This window comes from Rattus norvegicus, chromosome 16 (assembly GCF_021556685.1).
Source record: "Rattus norvegicus strain SHRSP/BbbUtx chromosome 16, alternate assembly SHRSP_T2T, whole genome shotgun sequence".
NCBI lineage: Eukaryota > Metazoa > Chordata > Mammalia > Rodentia > Muridae > Rattus > Rattus norvegicus.
The window spans coordinates 84,850,668-84,872,797 of record NC_141549.1 but is presented as its reverse complement, the minus strand read 5'-3'; the positions used below and the strand labels follow the sequence as shown (position 1 = coordinate 84,872,797).

Below are 22,130 nucleotides of genomic sequence, written 5' to 3'. Positions count from 1 at the left end.
CGTCCAACCCCTATTCCGGATTGCCTGCCATTTATTCAGTCTGTCAGACAAGTAATGACAGTTTGTATTAAAACTACTTTTCAAATAAAGAGCACGGCAGATTGCTTTCATTTACTTTATTGATAATTTTACACACCACAGAACTTGGTTTTGTTTTTCTTTTTAAGAAAACTGGGATTAAAAATCATTGATCCTTTAGAAGCTAAGATAGGGGCGTGCAGAAAAATTAAACAATTCCTAGCATACCTTTTTTAAAAATGTTTTTTACATAGTCTCTGAAAAATAAGAGGAAAATAGGATGCAGAGAAGCAAACTAAGCCCCCAAAAGTCTCCCTTGGGGGACAGGCCACCACTTGGGTAAACAGAGCCTCAGAAGGCACCATAGACCCCTCAGATCCTTGAGAAAGCAAAGACCCATCATACAGCAGAGGCAAAACTTCAGAGGCCCAACAAGGAGAATTCCTGGGTGGGCCATATCTGCAGGGATTGACTGTATCTGCAGGGATCAGCTGATGAGACCTGGCAATCGGGAGAGGTTGGAATGTGGAGGGCCCTTTAGTCCCCTGAATAGCCTTCTGTAGCCATGTCCTGTGATTAATAAACACCTTTCAGAGTGTATTGACTTAGCAGACCACCAGCTTCCACCAACCCCCAAGCTAAGTATAACATCAGATAGCATCTGAGGCATAGAGAAAAGCTCCCCCATCTTGCTGTAACCATCTTTCTGATGTGCCTACAGATGTGTTTCAAATTTGTCTGGATTTATGACTCGGTTTTGTAAAACTATAAACCTTCATGGCCAGCTATGGTGTACACTTTTAATCTCAACACTTGGAAGATTTGGGAGGAAGAGGCAGGTGGGTCATGAATTTAGGGCTAGCCTCGATGTGCTAGGCTTTTTAATTAATTTATTTATTTATTAATCTATTTATTCATTTATTGTTTTGTCAATTTGACACAAATCTAAAGGTACTTGGGAAGAGGGAATCTCAACTGAGAGACTGACCTGTGAGCATGTCTGTCAGGCATTTTCCTGATTGATCCTTGATGGGAGGGCCCAGCCCATTAGGGAGCAGGGGGAGAGGGGTGGAGGGCAGTGCCACCTCTGGTCAGGCCATACTGTGTGGTACAGAAAAGCAGGCTGAGCAAAGCATGAAGAAAAGGCCAGTAAGCAGTGTTCCTCCATGGCCTCTGCTTCAGTCCCTGACTATAGCTTCCATCCATGATAGAGTGTGAGCTGAGAGCTGTGAAAGTATGAACCCTTTCCTCCCCAAGTTATTTTTGGATTTTTGGTCAGAGTGCTTAGTCCTATCTGTAGAAACCCTAAGCAAGGCCCTGAGCTACGTGGCAAAACCCTGTCTCAGAATAAATGAATAAACTCTGGTATCACCCACTACTCCCTCCTGGGTACATCCCAGGGAAGTGCTGCAGAGCCTGGCTGGCTAGCATGATCCAGAGTCTGGGCGCTCGCTCCACACTGATGTTACACAGCCGCAGGGCCCCCAGTGGACTGCTGTAGACTGTAAACTTTTCTTCTCATTGGCAAGGCTTCCCGGTCTCCCTTTGCTTTTCCTGCTGAAACTCAGTGGCTGAAGTGGCAGTCTATGTGTAATTTAATCTTTTCACAATTTGTCCAGAACCTGTACATACAAGATCCCTAGCTGTGCCAAAGAGTGGAAGATCGATGACGGTAGCCATCCCCAGTGAAACCTTCCTCACCAGCTCAGGGCTCAGTAGCTGTAACTGCCAGCTTTCAAAAGCTTGGCGGAAAGTGCTCAGGACGGAGAGCGGCCGTCCAGGGCAAACATCACTAAAAAAATACTTCCCCACATGATCACCATCTATGAGGGTTAGACAAGCTGCTGTGAGCAAACGAGTCCATGGTCTCACTGGTGCCACTAAACGTGAGTGACTATAAGGGGAGAAGCCATTACCTGCAACTAAAAGAGACTGAAAAGGTGGAGGGGAGGGGGACATACCAAAGAAAGATGATCAAATGAGAGTTTATTCTGAAGAAGAAGAATTCGGACAAACGGTCAGGGAGTTGGAAGGGATTGTACGGGGCACAGGAAACAAGATGTCCTCCTGTTGGTTGGAGCAGAGCAGCAGTGTTGGCCAGAGGCTCTCGTGGAAATATGGCTTATTCGTGCTCCTTGTGGAGGGAGGCAGAGGGCATATGATCTCTCTCCAGAACAGTGTGGCAGAGGGAACACTTTGGGGCCTCTAAACGCAGCCTTTAGTGGTTCTGTAATGTTCATTTTGTCTCTTGAGAAACCCAACTGCTGTGTGAAGAAGCCCAGGCTAGCTCACTGACTTGTAAGAAGCCATCTGAAAAGAATAGCCTGCTCTCCCAACCCCAGTTCCCATCTCAGGGACACTGCACATGTGACTGGAGCTATGGTGACATTCCTACCTTGGCAGAGCCTCCAAAAAAATACAGTAGCTTTGAGATTCCCAGCCAACACCAGGGAGGGCAGAACAACCTGCCAAGCCCGGGAGAACTGGCCAGCACTGGCTTCCCCCCCCCTCCCCTGCTTCAGCACCTCCTGCATGGGTAGTGGCTTGTTACACAGCAATGACTAACAGGTTCCCAGAATGAGTTGGAGTTTCTGTTATTTTAACCACGTCCTAACTTCTTTTTCGTGGGTTCCAAGTTAAAATGCTGACGTCTGTTGGTAATAGAAAACCCAACTCAACTTGGTATTGCATTGACTGTTTACCAAGTCTTTGTTTAGGGTGGGTTAATGGGTCTATGACACTTCAGGATCTTCTCACCAGAATCATGCTTCTGTCCCCAGCATAAACACTTTCCTCTGGCTACCACCTCTGGTCCTCTGGTGTCTGAAGGGAGCAAAGCAGTAGGCATCCCCTCCAGACAACGGCATCCATTCTTAAAAGGGAAGCCACGTCCTTTCTTAAGAGCAAGGAAACCTTCACTAAACATCCAGCATGTTCCTCTCAGTATTCATTAGCAAGTCAGACACTCACTCGCTAGAATGAATAGTGCCAGCTGGAGGGAGCCACAAAGGGTGAAGGCTCAGAGGATGAAGTCCCTCACTCCTGCAGCACCACTAGGAAAGTGCGTTGCTCTGTATGAGGAATAAGATAGACATGAGGGCTCACTGTACTCCCAACACTTCAGAGGATGAGGCAGGAAGTTTGCATGGAGTTTGAGGACAGCCTAGGATGAAGATTCTGTCCCAAAAATCCAAACAAGGAAAAAGGAAGGAAAGAATAAAACATGCCTCCGAGTAGAACATTCTCTAATGACAGGAAGGCTTTATCCCGAGACAGGTCTGTGCCAGGAATACCCACTGTAATTGTAATTGGCCACTAGAAGCTTACAATTTAGCCCAGCAGTACGGAGTCACCGTAGGAAAGAGATAGCATCACCAGAGACACATGCATGAACAGCACAGTGAGGGCCACAGGACTATGGCCACAACGCAGAGGCCAGCTGCTAGACCCTAGACACAGAGGCCTCAACAATCTACACCACAGCTAGGAGTATCACTGAGAGCCGGCCATCAACCTAACCAGGCTCACACAGCAAGTCCAGGAAGGCCAGAGAGAAAACACTTTGCCCTGAGGTTGGCTGGGTGTCTGTAGCTGGTGTTACATGGTGAGACACTTGGGTAGAACTCAGGTGGACAGCAAGACCGTGGTGTCTCAGGAGGTCTGTTTAGTCACTGGCGCTGGTGTCATCCGTGTCTAATCCAAACCGTAGCAATGCCAGATCTTCTCCAATCCCTGTCACAATGGTCTCAAATACATCCCTAATCCCCGGGTCTGGTACTCCTGATCGGCCACTGCAGATCCCTAGTCTCTGGTTCTACAGTCATCTGAAGCAAAAGCAAGAGATATAGAACCAGTAAACATCAGATAGATTAGGGCTGAGCCTGAGGTAAGGAAGGTTGTACAGCTGCGTGCCACTTCACAGCTGGGCAGTAAAGAACAACCTTCTCCGGGACTGGAGGTGCTAGCCGAGGTGAAATAGTTGTAGGATATAAGCAGGAAGCACTTAACAGGGCGCTGGACCATGAGGTAAAACCCAGGCCTGGGGAGGGAGGGTCTTGCCAGAGGCCTGGTTCTGGAAGGTAGGACAGGTATCAGGCCCCAGCAGCAGGTAGAGTAGTGAGTCACGTCACTACAGAGAGCTGGATCAGGACATGCTTGGTTCGGTCTCCCAGGGAGGAAGTCCCAAAAGGGATGGTAGTGTCCTCACCCTGTAGCCACCTGAGGATCCTGTGTCTTCTGTCCACCCCCAGGCAGGAGGTGTGACCCACAGGCCCAGGGACCCAGGCCCACCGCACCCGCCATCGCCTCCTAGGCCCACAGCCAGGCTTCCTTTTTAGAACAGGAGTGAACGGGGAGGAATCAGCTGCGGGGAGAACCGGCACCGGACAAGCCACGCGGGGGCGATGACAGCGCCCTCCCGCCCCGCAGGGAGGCGGAAGCAACAGGGCGGCGGCGCGCGCTAGGGAGTCGGGGCGCGCGCGGGGCCGGGGCGGGGGCTGCGGCGCGCGCATGCTCACACGCGCCCGTGACGCGCGGGGCGCAGCGGGGCAGAGCCGGCTCCAGAGGCGCGGCGGCCGCGGGAGGAGCAGGCGCGGAGTATCGAGCGCAGGCCGCGCCGGCCCGACCGGAGCAGCGCCGGGCGCGGGCCGCCTCTCCGAGCCGCCTGCGCGCGGGCCGAGTCCCTTGGCCGCCGCCGGCGGGGCATGAGCGCGGAGGGGCCGCGGCCGCCCCCCGCGCCGCCCAGGCCGTGACCGGGCGGGGGGCGGCTGCGCTAGCGCCCGCAGCCCAGGGGCTCGCGGACCCGGGAGCGACAACCATGGACTGCAGCCTATTGAGGACGCTCGTGCGCAGATACGTGAGTGGCGCGCTAGGATGGGGCTGGGGTCGGGGTCGGGGTCGGGGTCCGGGTCGGGTCGGGTCGGGTCGGGGTCAGGGTTCAGGCCTGGAACGTCCTGCGGACCGGTCCCCGCAGCGCTCTACCTGCGCTCGCCCGGGCCCACCCGGAAGGCAGTTGTAGCCGGGTCGATCCCGGGGTCGAGGGACATTCATCCTCGGAGGTTGCGCTCAGCTGCCGCGGAGCGGGCCCACGCGGGGACGGGGACCGGCTGAGACATGTGTACCGGGCTGCAGGGAAGCGGGGAGCCTCCACCGGGGAGTCAGAAGTGAAGTTTGCCGTCTCTGAAAGTAGCCAGCCAGGTCCGAGTGCGCAGTTCCCGGCTCCCCTGGATGCCGCTGCGCGGTTAGTGACGAGTGCCTCACCAGGGGAGACCAGGGAGATGGCAGCCATCAGTCGGGACGGAGCAAAGTGGGTGTGTGTACAGAGGAGAGAGACTCTGCCCCAGGACAACTTCTCTTCCCTCAGCTGGACACAAGGACCTATTGTCCCGCAGCTGGCGCCGGGTGGTCACAGGTTTGAAGAGCGCGTGCCGAGAGAGGGCTGGGTACGGAGGGGACCAGAGCCGGCTCTTTCTGGCTTCTCTGAGCGGGACACTTGGCCTTGGATGTGGGTTTTTCTGAAGGGGAATTTACCCAGTTTTTTTTTTTTTCTTTTTCTTTTTCTGGTTAATTTCCTTCCAATTTCGGCTTTCCAGTAAGAATGAGACTAGAAAACTGCAGCCCTCCTCCATGAAATGAAAGGAGGAGGGGTGGTCCTCTTGGTCCCTGTAAAGACTCTCTGTGGACCCACCTGCTTCCCAAGGCCACAGGACTCGGTTTTGTTTTTGTTTTGTTTTGTTTTGTTTTTAAGCTTGGTGCTGTCTTTTACTTCCATACTGTTCTTAGGCAAGCCTTCAGCCGCCTTACATTTCCTGAATCTAGGTAAAATTTCACGTTCGTTTCTTTTCGCCATACGATTTTACTTTCCAAGTGATCTAGGCTGCAGGCTTTCCTTAACGAACTTTGCCACTCTTAATTATTTGATAATCCATCTGGAATGTAAGTTATGGGATGTCATTCTTTCTCTCTCATCTCATTTTTTACCTCCTTGCTTGCTGTGTGTTCTCTTGACTTCCCTGCCACACTCCTGTGCGTACACAGCCACTTTTACCTATGGTTTTAAACTAGAGTCTAAGCCACGGAATTAGTTTGACTCTCCCCCACCCCCGAAACAGTTATGGTTTGTTTTCTTGTCTTCTGGTTATCTTCCAAGAAGTGAGGCCAAATTATATGTTCTTTAGTAAGAGGAGAAAGAGAGATTGGGTATTCTCGTCTCATGGTTTATGCAACCTACTCTACAGAAATGAGCCTCTCTTCCTCTGTAGCCTGCTGCCCTTCACACAGTCAGAATTCCTGAGATCAATAAAAGTACCACTGCTCCCTCTGAGGCCCGAGGTTGCTAAAGATGGAGTTGTCAGCCCCTGGAGAAGAACATTGTCGTAGGTATTTTGTCCTGGGTCAGTTTCCAGTAGTGAGTACAGACAGGTAAATGAAACAGAACTCTTGCCTTGGCGAGGCCCAGTCTAGCTCCACACTACACATGCTTGAACAGTCACATAGCCGTGTGCACAGCTCATGAACCATGTAGTAGCTGTGTGTAGTCTACATCACAGCATGCATCTTAAATATTTTAGGGAGCACGTGTGGACCCAGTGACACTTCCTCTCAGGTATGTGTGGTGAGGAGTGTGGGTCTCAGGACCCTCTGAGAGGAAGCATCTTCAGAGTCTTCCCGCAGAGGCTAGAAGAGGCCTTCCATCTGTAGCCACGTACCCGGCGTACCTGGCTCCTAGGGTCCTGCCTCAGTGCTCTTGTCAACTTGCGCCTTGCAGGTCTTGTGAAGATTGAGTGTCTTAGTCTAGAAAAGGGGTAAGGATGGGGCCTGGATCCTAGAGGCTCAACAAGTTTACCAGCACCCACTGCTAAGGAAGGTTTCCTGCAGCTCTAGGCCGTAGCCCCAGCTATCAGTGAGAGCTCAGCTGAGCAGCAGTGTGGGGGGTTCAGGAACCCTTCAAAGACATTTTTTTTTGAGAGAATCTCCCTAAGTGTGGCTCTGCTTGGCCTGGATCTCACCATGTACAGTAGGCTAGTCCTGGCCTCACAGACCTCTGTTTGCTTCTGACTTCCCAGTGCTGGGATGAAATGAATTAGCTACTTGACCCCCAAGACCTTTGAAAAGGGGGTGGGGTTCGGTTCCCTACATACAGGGCTTTCCCGAGAGAGTTGTGGGGAAGGAATTGGTGGTGGGTATAATTCATACCTTGGCAAAGATAAAATAATTTAAAGCAAGGTATGGAACAGGGACAGCTGCACAGGTTATCTAGGGCCAGCCTTCCCAGCCAGGCCCCTCATGGAGGCCCTCCCCCTTTCCTCTCCTGCTTCATGCTGAAGGGATTTGATTTCCTCTCAAATTCCTGCGGTCAAAAGCTCCATCTTGTCTCGTCGGAGTGATGTGTTTCTGTGATGGGGGCTGGACCTCGTTTATTAGGTTTCACATCTTGTCAGAGCCTCTGCCTTCTAAAATTTGCTTTGTAGGCAGCACTCGTTGTCCAAGACAGAAAACTCTGGAAAGCCTGAGGCTTCCCTCCCTTTCCCTTCCTTTCTTGGTGACAATTGGCGATTGACCTAGGACTTCCTACATGCTAGGCAAGTGTTCTACCTCTGAGTTATGTCCTTAGGCCTTTCCACTTCCTGGAGACAGGCTCTCCCTAAGTTGCTCAGGCCGGCCTTGAACTCTCTTTGTATCCAGGTGGGTCTTAAGTGTGAGCTCTTCTTGCTTCACCTTCATCATGGCCGGAACAGCAGGCTGCACCTCTTAACCGCTGGGCCACCTCTCCAGCCCTAAGAGCACCTCTTAACCGCTGGGCCACCTCTCCAGCCCCTGCATTTCTTTATATTAGAAAAAGACAATTTGGGCTCCTGAGGACTTCAAGCATTTACTTTATACTTCTCCAGAGTTTAGAAATTTGTAAGCATGCATGTCTCTTCCTCTTCCTCCTCTTTCTCCTCCTCCTTCCTCTTCTCCTTCTTCTTCTCCTTCCTCTTCTCCTTCCTCTTCTCCTTCCCCATCCTCTTCTCCTGCTCCTCACTGTCCTTCTTTTTGGACAGGGTTTTACTATGTAACTCTGGTTGTCCTAGAACTCAGTACACAGATCAGTCTGGCTCTGACTCCCAGGTGCTGGGATTAAAGGCGTATGCCACTACGTCTGGCTTCTTCATTTTTATTACCAAGTGGTTTGCATCACGGACATCAGGGTTCACTGTGAGCTTGCCTGTTCTGAGAGACTTAACTCACTGGACTTCCTGCTCCTAATCCAGCTCTGGGGATGCAGATCTTCCTGTTCAGCCCCCAGAGTCCATATTCCCGGATACAAAGTGAAAAACCACTTAACCACCAAGGCCTTCTGGTATTTGAAATAAGTGATTCCTTAGGCATCAAACCCCAGGCTAATGGACGGTCCATATCCAAAACAGTGGTAACAATCTATAGGGTGGACTTGTAAAGTTTATAATTAACACACATTTAAATGAGGTGGCAGCTAGACAAGTTTGTCCGGCGTCCGCCTGCCTTCAGAGGCCGGTGTGCTCTGATTGGACGTTTCTGAGCAACCGCCTCGGCTGTATATGTAACCTTTATGTTAAATGTTAAAGGTTGAATAAATAACCTTTCTGTTATTCCTTGCCCGGAAGCTTTCCCACTGTCCTGTGGAGAGCTCTATCTGTCGAGTGTTTGCTCATTAGGAACAAGCCATCCTCTGATGCTTTTATTTCATGCCAGAGACTGCATTTAGTAACTCAGGGGAGAAAGGCTTACATTGTTACAGCCGTTAAGTTAGAAATGAGAACACCGTCCTCAGTTTACAATTAGCTGAGGTGGCGCGACCCTTAACAGTCACGTGTAGTGATCATTACTGGGGAATTCTGCTTGAGGATGTGCTCCAAACTGAACACACAAGCTGCTCATGGGCGCCTGCGCCTTATGCTTGACACAGGCAGGCTGGATGCAAGATCCCTCCGTCTCACACGTACAGACGCTCTTCTAACCAAGTTGAACGCAGGTAAGAGTACTATTTATTTGTAACACAAATCAATAGAGCCATTTTTACAGCACTGGAAATATGACAAGATCGAGTAGGTACTATTTTTGCCTGGGTGGGATGCTGATGGCTGAGGAACTCCGGGTGGATGCAGAGCTCTGGAGGTTAGGCTTCTGTCTCTTGGATCCCCACTCACATTCGGCTCCACCTCCCTGGTCTGTAAAGCAAGGGCTGTCAGTGCTGCCCACTCCCAGGAGCCCACAGTGTTTAGGACATGGTCCTTTTGTGTGGTCAATGCACCGTAAGTGGGACACCTCAGTGTGGACACCATGAGTCTATGCTGTCCTCCTCCTCCTCCTCCACAGACCTGCGCTCCCTCTTCCTGGGACAGCTGAAAACCTGCCTGGATGTTTGGAGAGGAAGCAGACCGCATACACCTATGCACAGCCCACAACTCTGCTGTTTCTGTCCCGGTCTCCTTTCTGGTTTGGGACAACAGATCCCATTCTGACAGAGACCAGTTCTGTAGGTTGTACTCTGGACCCCTCCCCAACCCTCCCCCTATTTAGGTGACATCATCTACCCCGTGGCACATAGTCAATGTCTTCATTTGCCCGTTGTTATAATGGCTCACCAAGTGGGGCTGACCAGACTCTCCTCCTTCCCACCTCGTCTTATCCCTCTCCTTGGGGGCGTTCATCCTAGGATCTTCTTGACCTCAGTGGCACCCCTCAGCCCTGACTAAGCATCTTCCAGTGTACATACTCACACTTTATGTCAGATGGAGACCCCCATTCTTGGGCAGCCACCTCAGAATGGAGAGGCAAACAACACAAGCAGTATTACTGGGAGACGTCACAGACAACAGTTGAAACGTTTTTAGCTTACGGTTTCAGACCATGAAAACAAGGTCCACTGAACATTATGGTGGGATTACATGAAGGTTGAAGGGCTAGCTTCTTGGTAGTAGCCAGGAAGGAAGCGAGGGAGGAGAGAAAGAAGTGGGGAGAGGAAATGAACCAGAGACCAAACCAGGAGTCCCAGAGACCAGGTACATCTTTGTCTCTCCAGGGCACAATCCCAATCACCTGACTTTTTCCAGTACCTTCCAGGGACCCCATGTATTTGAATTCATTACCATGTTAATCTATTGATCAGGTCAGAGCCATTATAGTCTAGTTGCCTCTCCTGACTGACGAGCAGCTGGGGGCCAAGCCATGAGCCTTTTGCCGGGGGATGTGTTGTATTCAAACCATAGTGCTGGTTTAGTGGGCCCCATTGGGAGCATCCTGAGGACTTAGGGACTGACTGAGTCGGGGCTAGGTAGTGTGTCCCAGCAGTGTGGAGGTAGTGTGGAGGAAAAGGTCAAGTGCAGAGACTGTGGGGCCAGAGGCCTTGGGGCCCTGAGCGTCTGGTGCCTGGTACCTGCCTTGTTGCTTGCCTATGCACTCTTAGGTGCCTTGTGAACTTTTCTCCCCTTGCTAGCACCCTGGCCCCAGCACCGATGCCTCCTGTCTCTGTTGCTCTCTTTTCTTGGGAGGAGGTAACCTCCCTGTTCGTGCCAGGGATCCTGTGCTGAGGCCTGTGTACAGCTGCTCTGTGACCGCTGATGGCTGACTTGCACCATCTTCTTAGCCGTGGTTGGAGCAAGCGCTGAGGGAAGTTCTGAAGGGAGCATTGCTAAGAGCTGGAGCCAGCAGCTAACGTCTCTAAATCTCCATCAGCAGAATCGCACACGGCTAGGTTCTCCTTCCTTAGCCATTGCATGCAGTCCCAGGAGTGTGGGGCAGACTGGACCTAAGGCTCTGGCCGTTGGAGCCGAGTTCCCGAGCTCTCAGCCCTCATGCCTCTGCTACTGTCCTGGGCTTCCCTGTGGGCTGCTGCCACCCCACTGACTCCACCTGACTGCGCTCTTGGGGCTGGCTTCCAGTTTTCTTCTGTCATTTCATTGGAGTTCAGGGCCTGGGGGCTGGGGGCGCAGCAGCCTCTCAGAACCTGGTTTAAAAAACCACGGAGTTTAAATAGTTAATCCCCCAGAGTTAACTGTGACCCTTTGGAAGGAATTTTCCAGTTCTGTGTCTTAGAGGACCTAGTCCTGGATTAGGCTGTTAGACTAATCCATACTTCCTGACTTTCCCAGAATACGAGTGTATTCTTTCCTTATGGTCCTGCTGCTTGCTGGAGGGTACAGCTACCAGTGCGGGTATGGTCCATTCTGAGCTACCTGGTCTGTCTCTGGCTTGTGACCTGTGTCTCACCCACTGATAAGGATTCAGGCTTTTCTGGTTTGGGCCCCCATGTGATGAGGGTAAAATAGTTTGCATGTTGCTTTTCAAGTTCTTACTGTACTGACATGGTCTGTATCTCTCTCTGCCTCTGTGTGTGTGTGTGTGTGTGTGTGTGTGTGTGTGTGTGTGTGTGTGTGTGCGCGCGCGCGCACTCTCGTTCTCTCCCAAGCTTTAGTGCTGGACTGAAGTGGGGAGGTCCCTCTCACTGTACCTCCTGAAGAGGAAAGTGATGTGGAAGTCAGTGGCCAGCACTGGCCTCAGTGGCCGGGGCTCCTGGTGGACCTGGCACTGTGAACACTGCCCATTAGTCACTCTCTTCGCTGTCAGTCCCTTAACTGGCCGTCAGCATTTTTAAAGTGGAGTGGGGAGCCATCGACATTTACAGGCAGCAGCTGAGTGCTTCTTCCTCTCATTTCATGGGCAGGAATTGTTAGTGGCAGACCCCATGCAAAACCACACTGAACCAGACAGATGTAATTCAGAAAACTTTATTTTCACATTTCTGTTCTAAAACCTGTAGTAACCACCTTCCACTCTTTCTGATGCTGTCATAAATAATTCCTTTGTGTAGTTTTAACGTTCGTGGGTGTCAGAACCAGCCCCTTCTCTGGATGTTTGTCAAGAGGCTCGTGCACATTGGACATCTGGTGAACACTCTGCAGTGACTTAGAGTACTGCAGTGAGCAGCCCTCCTGGGTTGAGCCATGCTGCTCTTGGGGACGGGCTCTGCTTCCAGGGTGGGGGAAGGGTACACTTCTGGAGTGACCCAGGCTTCCAGAAGATGGCATGGTACCCAGTGCGCCCAGTATTAGTTTAGACTCTAAAGGAGCATCAGTACTTGGGGTTGGTGTCACTGAGAGTCTGACCCAATCCAAGTGTTTCTTGTTATTGAGACAGGGACTTACTGTGTAGACCGTGATGGCCTGGAACTTTCTGTGAAGACCAAGCTGGCCTCAAACTCAAAAAGATGCATCAGACTCTGCCTTCCGAGTGCTGAGGTTAACAGTGTGTGCCGCCTCTATACATGACCCTGTCCAGTTTAAAAACCGTGTTCCCAGGCTGGCCTTGAAATCCTTCCTCAGCCTCCCAGGAGAGCCAAGAGCCACTGTGCCTGGCCCAGTTTGTGACTCGGCTACAGATAATTTCTCACAAACAAAGGTGTCACTGGCAAGAACACCTATGCCCCTGCATGTCCTGACCTCATTCACCTGGCAAATGCTGTCACGGCCCTCTCCCTCGAGTCCCCTGTGAGCCACTCTCTGTTGTTCTCAGGTCATCCAGGTGGCCTTTGAGCTCATTTTCCCTCCCAGGGGACTGAAGGAGAGGCAGATGGCAAACGCAGCTGCCTCCCTGCGGGTGCAGGTCTGAGGGTGATGCAGACCCACTGTAAAGTGCCTCCCCGCGGGTACAGGTCTGTGGGTGATGCAGACCCACTGTAAAGCGCCTCCCCTCGGGTGCAGGTCTGAGGGTGATGCAGACCCACTGTAAAGTGCCTCCCCTCGGGTGCAGGTCTGAGGGTGATGCAGACCCACTGTAAAGCACCTCCCAGTGGGTGCAGGTCTGAGGGTGATGCAGACCCACTGTAAAGCGCCTCCCTGTGGGTGCAGGTCTGAGGGTGATGCAGACCCACTGTAAAGCGCCTCCAGAGTTGCTTACCAAAGTGCATGTGTGTGTCATAAAGAACTGTTTTTCAACTTGAAAAGGGAATGAAAACAGCTTTTTTTTAAGTTGGAAGATAAAAAATTTTAAGAGAAAGTTTGTTCTATGAAAACTGAATTTGATCAAAAGTCAGTGGGGTTCTGCCCTCCTCTCACTGAGCCTACCTCAAACAAAGGAGAAAAGGACCCAGGAGAGAGACATTGATAGGTGGATCTGGGCCCAAAGCCCACACCCTCAGGCAAGAGCACTGCGTTCTTCCACAAGAACCCTGGGTTTATCCGTGTAATGGAGTGGTTGTAGGCTTAGGAGCCTTAGAGGAGGCCACACGCCCATTGGTGACCCTCTTCTCTTTCGGTGGGGATGGGCCCAGAGCATTGTGGTGTCCTGTCCCCAACCTTGCATGTGACCACACTGGGACCTGCTAGCCATGCTGCCAATTTGAGGTAGCTCCTCTTACTTTGTTGGAGAAGTCGCCTCTCCGTGTGCCCCCTTCAGTGTATGTAGAGGAGGAACTGGGTGTCCTAGCTCCTGATAGTACCAGCCTGCTGCAGTCTCCATAGTGTATATATAGGCAGGTGGTCTCCATAGTGTATATATAGGCAGGTGGTCTCCATAGTGTATATATAGGCAGGGGGGGCTCAGGGCAGCTTCATGGATGTGGCGGCCTCACTGTCACTGCTGTGGTATTTCTGCACCCTGGGTCTTTTCCCTTCATGGGACCTGTCTCACCTTGGGGATTCTGGGGTGCTAGTCACACATTGCACCTCTCTGAAGTCATGTTTGTGGCTTGCTGTTGTCTGCAAGTGCCGGAGGAATATTCTGGTTGATATTTGGTTTCTCCGACATACCATAGAGACAGAGTCAGGAGGCATGGCAGGCCCTGCCTCCTGCAACTTGAGAGAAAAGTCCAAGAACCAACTCCAGACCAAACTGCCGAGAGCTGCAGAGCAGATGGAGTAGCAGTGATGGGCCGAGGACAGAGTGGAGCCGGTGCCTCACAGCTGAGGTGCAGACGGCACTCCCAGGTCGGGACAGCCTGCCAGGCTCCTTCCTCCATATGTCCTTACCCCAGTAATGTTTAGGGCCTGGCCAGCTGCCGATGGAAGCTGCCCCTCTCTGAAGTACATCAAACATCATGTACAAATGATGTGTGAGCCCTGAGGAGCCCTCATTGCTCTGGCTGCCTCCATCGCTCTGTGTGCTGCAGAAGCCTCATCCCTGTCCCTTCTGGCTATGTCTGGGACTCCTGCCCCTGTCCCATGCCAAGTAAGGTGCAAAGCCCTTTGGCCTTTGAGTGTTTGACCTGGTTTTACAGACTTCTGGCTGCCAGTGTCGGTCCCCACAATTAACAGTTAACTAAGTTCATCCTCCTCAGGTGAAGAGCAGGCCAGCTGTGTGGACGCCCTAGATGAGTTTCTGGAGTGGATGGCCATCTAAGTTAGACGGCTAAGTTCACCAGTGCTCAGGGTGGGTAAGAGGGACACCAGCCTGAGTCTGGGCTATTGCCCCCAGGGATGTGTCTTCCAACTGTCAGCTCAGTTGGTGCCCTGAGAGCTCATATGCAACACTGCACCCCTCAGCGACTGGACCGAGGCCTACACAGCCTCCCTTAGCAGGAAGCTAAGGGTCGAAGGCTGGGCTATGCCCTCATCTGACCTCCCATATTAAGATGCCACCGTCTTCAGGGTTTTGTTACCGGCCTAGTCTTCACGTACGTTACGCACTACCAGAGCTTCAGCATCCGAAGCAGCAGCATACAGTAAAGGAGGTTCAGTTCGGTGTTCAGATGACAGTGGATTTCAGAGCACACACAGTTTGCTTTTTACATTACCAAATAAATGATAACACATTCTACAAAATCTGGGAAGCATGGACTCAGCATGGACTCAGTTTAGTGTGTGTGTGGCATAGGGGCTACCTAGTGACACAGGTGACTCACCCGCTATTGCATGTGATCTAATGATGTGATCCTCTCTTCCTAGCAGTCTGGCGAGGCAGTGGGAGCTGGAAAAGGCAGTAACGAGTGTAACACATTGCTGTGGTTTGTGTTGTAGTCCAGATGCCTAGCATCTGCCTTACTGGCCAGACAGATGTTGCTCTTTACGTCACAAAGTGGATTGGGCCTGCCGACTTAGTAGAGCTGTGGTCATGTGACCAGTAGGCAGCATGGCTCCAGTTAGTGGGCTTGCTACCTTTCTCATCTTCAGGCCGATGGTTTTTGTTGTTGTGTTGTTGTTGTTGTTTTCTGCAGTAAAATCAGGATTGGTTGTTGGGAGGTGAGCAGGAGGTGAAGTAGAAGAATCAGCACACACCTGCTCGCCACAGCCCTCAGAGCCTCAGGGATAGCCGTAAGTCCCTGAGCTAGCTCTTGTATGGCTGTCAGTGCGCTTAAAGAACCGAAGTCCCCTTGTCATTTGATGAGACTGTTATTTCAGAAAACATCATCAGCGTGGTTCTCTTCTAGTCAGATGTCGTCTGGCCTCTGTGGATGTTGAATTCTGGAGACTTTTCAACCGTTTGACTGAAAATAAAGCAGGAGGCCTGTGTTAAGCAGAAATCGCACCCAGCTTTGACACTAAACCTCAGGCCTGGAGACTTCATGTGCTACCCAGAGGCACCCAGAACTTCTGCAAAGCGTGGACCAAGGCCAGGGCAAGAACTGCTTGCCTAGGTGTTGGGCCCCACAGGAGAATGGGAAGGGGCTATGCAGACTTTGTGTTTCCCACCTCAGATCTGTGGCTTCATGTACCTTCCTCCTGCCCGGGAGGAGGACATGCCGTAACAGTTAAATATTCTGTGCTCAGGGAAAAGAGGATTTCCTCAGCCTATTTTCAGCAGGGGATTAGGGACAGCAAACTTGTGCTGCGAGGATTTTATCTAGGTTTTGTGTGGTTTTGCGGGGTCTCAGTGATCGCCTAAATGTGAAGGTGGGAGAGAAATGATATGGAGGTCATTGACGTGGTCCTCTGACTGGGGTCAAGTCTCACCTGCATTTGTCACCTTCAGATGAATGCTATGCATGCAGAATCACTTTTGTCTCTAGAAAGTATTGGTACAGCTGTTCTGGTTCAGACAAATATGAAGCATTAAAGTCGTGAGTTTTTCTAGTCTTGACTAACTTTGGTATAGATTGGGAAGTGTCATGCATATGAAGGAGGCTGCTGTGGTGATCATTCCTGATAATTTATCTCACTATTCCTTGGAGGAGGAATACAAATAAGACATTGGAGCGTATCTGCAGGTGCCCTGTGAACTTTCCACACAGAAACCTGAAAAGTCAGCCTTGACCTCTGATGCTTCTCAAGCTCGTTGAATGCTTGCTGTATGCACTGCACATTCAGGGGAGCAAACTGGAGACTGGCTACCACACAAAGAAGAACTGAGGGAGCATTGTGTGGTGGTATTAGAGAAGGAGGGGTACTGAGGCGGGCAGGGGTGAGTACTAATGGGTCTAGGCTTGCAGCCTTGCAGCTGTGGACCAAGCAGAGGAAGCCTGAGGCGCAGAGCCTGGGTGCTGTTGCCTGGGGCTGGGGAGACACAAGAATGGCCCCTGACTTGTCTGCCATGGAGTTTTATGTCTTAAAATAGGTAATATGCATGTTGCATTTTGAGGAAGGTTGGTTTGATTTTAAAGCCGAAATCTGACTTTGTAGCCTAGGCTGTCTTCAAATGCAGGTTTCAGCTCCCCGAGTGCTGGAATTCCCAGGGTGCACTGTCATGCCTAGCTTTTTATTATAAGGTTTAGTTCTGTCTTGAATTAATATGGCCAAAGAAATAAAATTACATGATAGAAAAATCAGAATAATTAAAAAATTAAATCACTGTTAACATTTTAGATGACATAGTATACGTGTGATACACAGGTAATATAGTATATGTGTTTGTGGGGCACAGCATGACACTTAGTGCTTATAGAAGAGCAGCTCACGAGACTGGTGTGTCTACACATATTACTTCTTTATGTTGGGGTTGATCGTCATGTGCAGTAACTTCGCTGGTTATTTTGAAATAGTTCCCTGACTGTTGTCAACTCCAGTCACCCTGTGCTTCCTGTCTCCAGCCTCAATACCTGTCCTCGCTCTATTCCTGTCCTCGCTCACTCTATCCCCAAACTCCTCCAGGTTCTGATGCTGCTCTTCTGCTCTCTCTCTTTGAGGTTGGTTTCAGATCACACGTAAAAGTGGGAGCCACAGTGCTTGCCCTTTTGCTCCTGGGCTCATTCACTTAAGGGGTGGGTTTTTTCAAAGGTATGTACATATGTGTGTGCTTGTACCTGTGTGTATGTATGTGAGGTATGTGCAACACAGCACATGTTGAGGTCAGATGACATCCGTTCTCCTCTTGCACCATGTTGGTCCTAGAGATCAAGCTAGGATCACCAGGCTTGGAGGCTGATCTGATAAGCGTCTTGTCAGTCCAAGGAATGATTTTTAATAGTATACGGACAGGTTAACTTGTTGGTAAAATGGCACTCGTGATACTACATTTATTTTTAACTGTCATTTCCATGGTGTCAGACAGCACTGTTTTTTGCTGCCATCAACACAATCCATTTCCAGAATTTAGTCCAGAATAAAGTTGATTTGTGGATAGCTTTAAACAAGAAATTTTCTACATTCGATACCACATACCTTCTTTTGGAGAAAAAAAATTTTTTTAAAAAATCTATAAAACCCAAAAAGATGACTGGGCATGGTGGCAGAGGCAAGTGGATCGCTGTAAGTTCAAGACCAGCCTGATCTACAATATTGAGTTCCAGGCCAAGCAAAGTTACACAGTGAGATCCTGTCTCAAACAAAGAAACAAGAAAGGCTTCATACACTGACTAATGCCCACGTGGGCTGAGGGTGGTGAGTGGGGATGCTCCAGGGAGGAACACTTGATAACCTGGGTGCATTTAGCCGCTGGGACGGGTTAGGAGCATGGAGGCAGTCACGTCTGTGTTACAGCGGGAGGTTCCTGTGTTTTCCTTTCTAAGTACACTTGTAGCAATTGGAGCTGTGGCCTTCAGTGTGATGATTCTTCAAAAACCCCTTTCTAGTCACTCTTGACTTGAAGACATTTTTCTTTGAATCTATAACTTTGACTCTTTTATGATACAAAGAAACAGTAAGAAATGGATTAATTACACTTAAAATTATATTTACTAGTAAAATTGTTGGTTCTGTGAGAAATTTGTCAGGCTGCTTTGAGATTTTTGTTGTTTCCTGTCCTTTAATTGAAGTGTTTTTTTCTGTCTCATAATTTTTTTAAAGCAAAATATTATTTTAAAAGTTCTGGGTCCTCTTGTTCCTAGTAAGTTTGTGTCTCTGTATGTGTACATAAGAAACTTAAAACATTGGATAGTTGGGCTAGGTGGCAGTCAGAAGAATAAGGGTTACAGCGTTACTTCTGTGGTTGAGGTTCCCACCTTGTAGCCCAGAATTGAACTGAGTCTGATGGGCACGTTCCCTGGTAGCCAGGGAGACACTATCACCCCGCACGCCCAGCTGAGGACTTCCTCCCTGGGGTTAGCTGCTTTGTGACTGGCTTTGCTCAGTGGCCTCTGTGCTGGATGCCTCAAGTCTGAGTTTGTATGGAGAGCTTAGTATTCCTTGTGTTTGATTATATTTTATTTCAATAGGCAGGTTAAAGAAGAGAAAATTTGGTTCACATCTCAGTGTGAAGGCCAGTAACAAAAGCTGGACCAGACCCTGCAGCTCTAGAGAGCGAAGATGAAGTGTTTGTTAGGTAGCCTGTTTAAGAAGGACAGGGCAGGACAAGACAGGACACCAGCCAGCTTTGTAGAGAGCGAGTCCTCCAGGTGCAAAATCTGTGGAAACCCCTTGCCCCCCTGCCTCCTTTACACGATGGGGCTGTCCCCAAGGATGGGATTACAGATGCTCCTGGGTGCTGTGTGCTGTCTGGCCCCACAGAATTTACCAGACAGTCGCAGGGTACTGACTGTGGCCTGCAGGTGCTACAGGTGCCCAGCCCTTGTGCCCACCAGTCCCCACAGTTCCCTAGAACTAAGATCAGGGATACAGAGAGGGTCTGGATGAGCCATTCATAGAGCTCACAGCTGTCCCTTGGAAAAATGGGGTTGCAAGGTATATTGGACGGCAGTAGCACTGGCTTTCACCCAGTCACAGCACTGTGATTGACTGTGGGTGTTATCTGTGGTTTTGTTTGGAGACATGCAGGAGACCATGTCTTCTAGTCTACACCCACAGGCCTTGTGGGGCCTTCTGGAAAGACACTCGCTCAGCACCTGGCTCTCACATGTGCTTTGTAAGTTTGGTCTGGGGCAGGCACCTGCCCTTTCTGCCTGTCTTACTTCCTCCAACACACACCTAAAATACACAGTAGTCACCCCTATATCTGACTGGCATAAAATTGGCTTTTTCCAGCAGGGTATAATGATCTTGGAAGAGGCAGGCACAGCCACTCCCTAAAAATTAATGGCCTGGGATTTTCCTGTCTCCTCTTGGTGCCTGTGGGAGCTTCCACAGCACAAGAAAACTTCGAATCAACTCATTGCTATAATTTTAGCAATCAGGAAGGAACCAGGGGGAAGAGAAAGGGGTGGAGTGGCTAAGCCTTTAATGGTCAGCATCACTGGGAGAGGTCCCAGCAAGAGGGGCAAATAGGACCTCAAGTTGGAGACTGACTCCAACCTGTATGTCAGTTGCCCTGAGGTCACAGGAAGCCATGGCTCTGACATCTTCACCATGGTATGAACCCTGGTGAGGGAGGTTGTTCCCAGCTGGCCAATGGTAGAGAGAAGACCAGTTCTGAGCAAGTACTAGCCATGGCTCTAAACACGCAAGCAGGGAGGTCATGGCCAAATGCTGTTATGTAGTGAGACTCCATAGAGGGCTCCAAGGCCCTGATCACATGACCAGAGAGTTCTCTAGGGATCTTCAAATGGGACATATGTGTCACCTGGGGCCAGGGAGAGCTATTGTGCACCTGGCCCATGGCCCCAAATTCACTTAAAAGTTTTGTTGTTGGAATTTAGACTTTAATACTTACAGTACAATGTTAAGCTAGGGCTTGAAACAGTTGAGAAAATTGTGTCGCGTTGTTGCGTTGTTACGAATAAAACTCAGAGAAGAGGAGCCTGGGCAGTGCAGGGGCAGGAAGAGGAAGACATAGATCCAGGGCCACCTTCCTGGCTTTGATGAGGGCATCTTGGTACTTTGAGTTTGCAAATGACAAGCAACCGCAGGTCCCTGGAGAGTTGGGTCTTCAGGACGAGAGACCGCTGAACTCAACCTGCTATGAAGAGGTTGGCAGTGAGTCCCCCTCTCTCCTCAGCATCTCTGTGGAACTGAAGGAGCAGAGACTCACTGTCTGGAGGTGGAGTAGGGTGAGAATAGAGGATGCTTAGCTGGCTCTAAGCACCTACAATTGCAGTCTGGAAGAGGCAGCCCCTGTTGATGGTTCTAGAGCCTGAGCAGAATAGGAACTGCCTTGGCTTGGCCCAGGTGTCCATGAAGGCTTCCTTGAAGCCTTCTTAGTGTGAGGGTCTTCACCCCACTCTAGGTGCAGACCACCAGCACCTCACACCTGTCACATCCATACACTGCCTGGTGACAGACTGTGTCTCCAGGTGCCAAAGAGTAAAGTGCTTGACATAAGAGCACAGAGGTTTCTCCACTGTGACCCTGGAGGCCCCAATAGAGTGACAGCCTAGCTGTGAGACCAAGGAAGCACACCAGCCTTCTAGTGCCCTGTGGGAAAAGGGTACAGGCAGCATCCACGATGGGGAGCTACATTCCAGATGGACTGTGTGGTAGAGTCTGAGGCCTAGGAGGGAGTTTGCAGTTCTGCAGTGACATGAAATGCAGAGGCCAGAAGAGGCACAGAGCGTCCTCCTGACCAGCTGGGATAGTGAGGGGCTCCCTGCTACACTCCCAGTGAGTACCCTTCAGTCCCAGTGCTAAGAAAGGAGAAAGTGTGTGTGCATGTGTCTGTTGTCTCTGTGTGTGTGTCTCTGTTTCCAGGAAGATGGGCTGGGGCTTTTCTCTGCTAGGAAAGGTTGTGGGCTCTTCTCTGTCTGCAGTGAAGGGACTGGGAGTTCTGTCAGAGAAAGGCTGCAGACACTCACCTCCAGGGAGGAGCAGCCCAGCTGGAGGGAACCCCTGATAGTAGGTGAAGTCTGAGCTCTTGCAAGTGGATTTCCAGATGAGCCCAGTGAAAGAGCACAGGCTGGTCATTAGCCTGGCCCCTGGCCATAGCTCTTACTTTCTGTCTGCCCTGTTTTAACCCATAAGTGTCCTGGTGCAAGGGCTGCAGAGAACAGTGAAACCAGCTACCCTAGCTTTGTGAACTGAGAGCAGTTTCCATCTCTTTGGGTTATTTGAAAGGCCAACCAGACAGCATATCTGGGGAGGTTCAAACCCTACAGAGCTCATATAATCAGAGGTAGAAAAGCAGTGTTCAGCAGGCCTGTGGAGTCCAGTTCTCCAGGCCTCTTCCTCAGGCAGGGCAGAGAGGAAATTCCCAGGTACACAAGCCTTCCTTTTACTTAACGTTCAGCTCTAGAGCTCTGAGTTCTGAGCCCCATACAGTGACTGGTGTAGGTGTGGCTGAGCCTGGCCGGCCCCGGGGACAGCTTGCTGCTCTGTTTTGTTTTGTTTTTTTTTCCTTCCCAAGCTTGACTATACTTTATTTAGTGGCTACTGAGCGTGCTCTCAGGGTCAAGTGTTGCGCTAGCACCAGAAATATTGGCAGTGAAACAGAAGACTCAGCTTTTCCTGATGGAATTATAATTTAGTGGGGGAATCACACAGTTGCCCTAAGTAACTGATAAGCAGCAAACCTGTCATTGCACATGGCAGACGGAGCCCACACAGGCAAAGCTGGAGCAGTGTGCTTACCTGTTCGCTAGAAACGCTAGGAAGCCTCCTCCATCTGTCCTACACAAGGCCACTGGCCCAGGAGACAGTCCCACGACCTGAGCTTTCCTGTATCTGCCTCTGGTCTGACCCCAGAGCACATTGGCAGGTCACATTTAGAGCTTAAGTAACCCAACAACCTGCAGTTAAAGGGTGTGCCTCAGTCCTCGCATTCCTGGGGAGGGAGTCCTTAGGCTGCAGCCAGGGCCCTCCTGCTGCACTGAAGGTCACAGTCCTATCCCGTTCTGAAAGGAGGATCCTGTGGTACCCACTCTTATCAGTGCAAACACAGGCCAGGTATGAGGAATGTGG

The 22,130-nt window shown here is 50.5% G+C and overlaps 1 protein-coding gene and 2 long non-coding RNA genes across 19 annotated transcripts in view; 1 reads left to right on the top strand and 2 right to left on the bottom strand.

Annotated features, from left to right (window-relative positions):
• Positions 1 to 1,987: 1,987 nt before the first annotated feature.
• On the bottom strand, positions 1,988 to 4,461 carry LOC102548949 (uncharacterized). The gene is made up of 2 exons (XR_015640464.1): positions 4,226 to 4,461; positions 1,988 to 3,842 (listed from the first exon to the last, which is right to left on the bottom strand). It is a non-coding gene; the product is annotated as an uncharacterized LOC102548949 (long non-coding RNA).
• Positions 4,462 to 4,531: 70 nt separating this feature from the next.
• The window catches only part of Atp11a (ATPase phospholipid transporting 11A), a 109,870-nt gene continuing 92,271 nt past the window's right edge, over positions 4,532 to 22,130 (top strand). For 4 of the 17 annotated variants that reach the window (XM_087588482.1, XM_087588485.1, XM_087588489.1 and 1 more), the window contains exon 1: positions 4,915 to 5,428. Coding sequence is in view for 6 of the 17 variants with exons in the window: in NM_001107324.2 (NP_001100794.2) it covers positions 4,835 to 4,873 (39 nt within the window). In the remaining 11 variants the exon portion in view is untranslated. Of the gene's footprint in view, positions 4,874 to 4,914; positions 5,429 to 8,944; positions 9,011 to 22,130 lie in introns of those variants that run through there. The other 13 variants (XM_087588490.1, XM_087588488.1, XM_087588492.1 and 10 more) reach the window with 6 other exon arrangements.
• LOC148000646 (uncharacterized) lies at positions 11,751 to 21,909 on the bottom strand. Its single transcript, XR_015640468.1, has 3 exons — positions 21,801 to 21,909; positions 19,951 to 20,248; positions 11,751 to 15,457 (listed from the first exon to the last, which is right to left on the bottom strand). It is a non-coding gene; the product is annotated as an uncharacterized LOC148000646 (long non-coding RNA).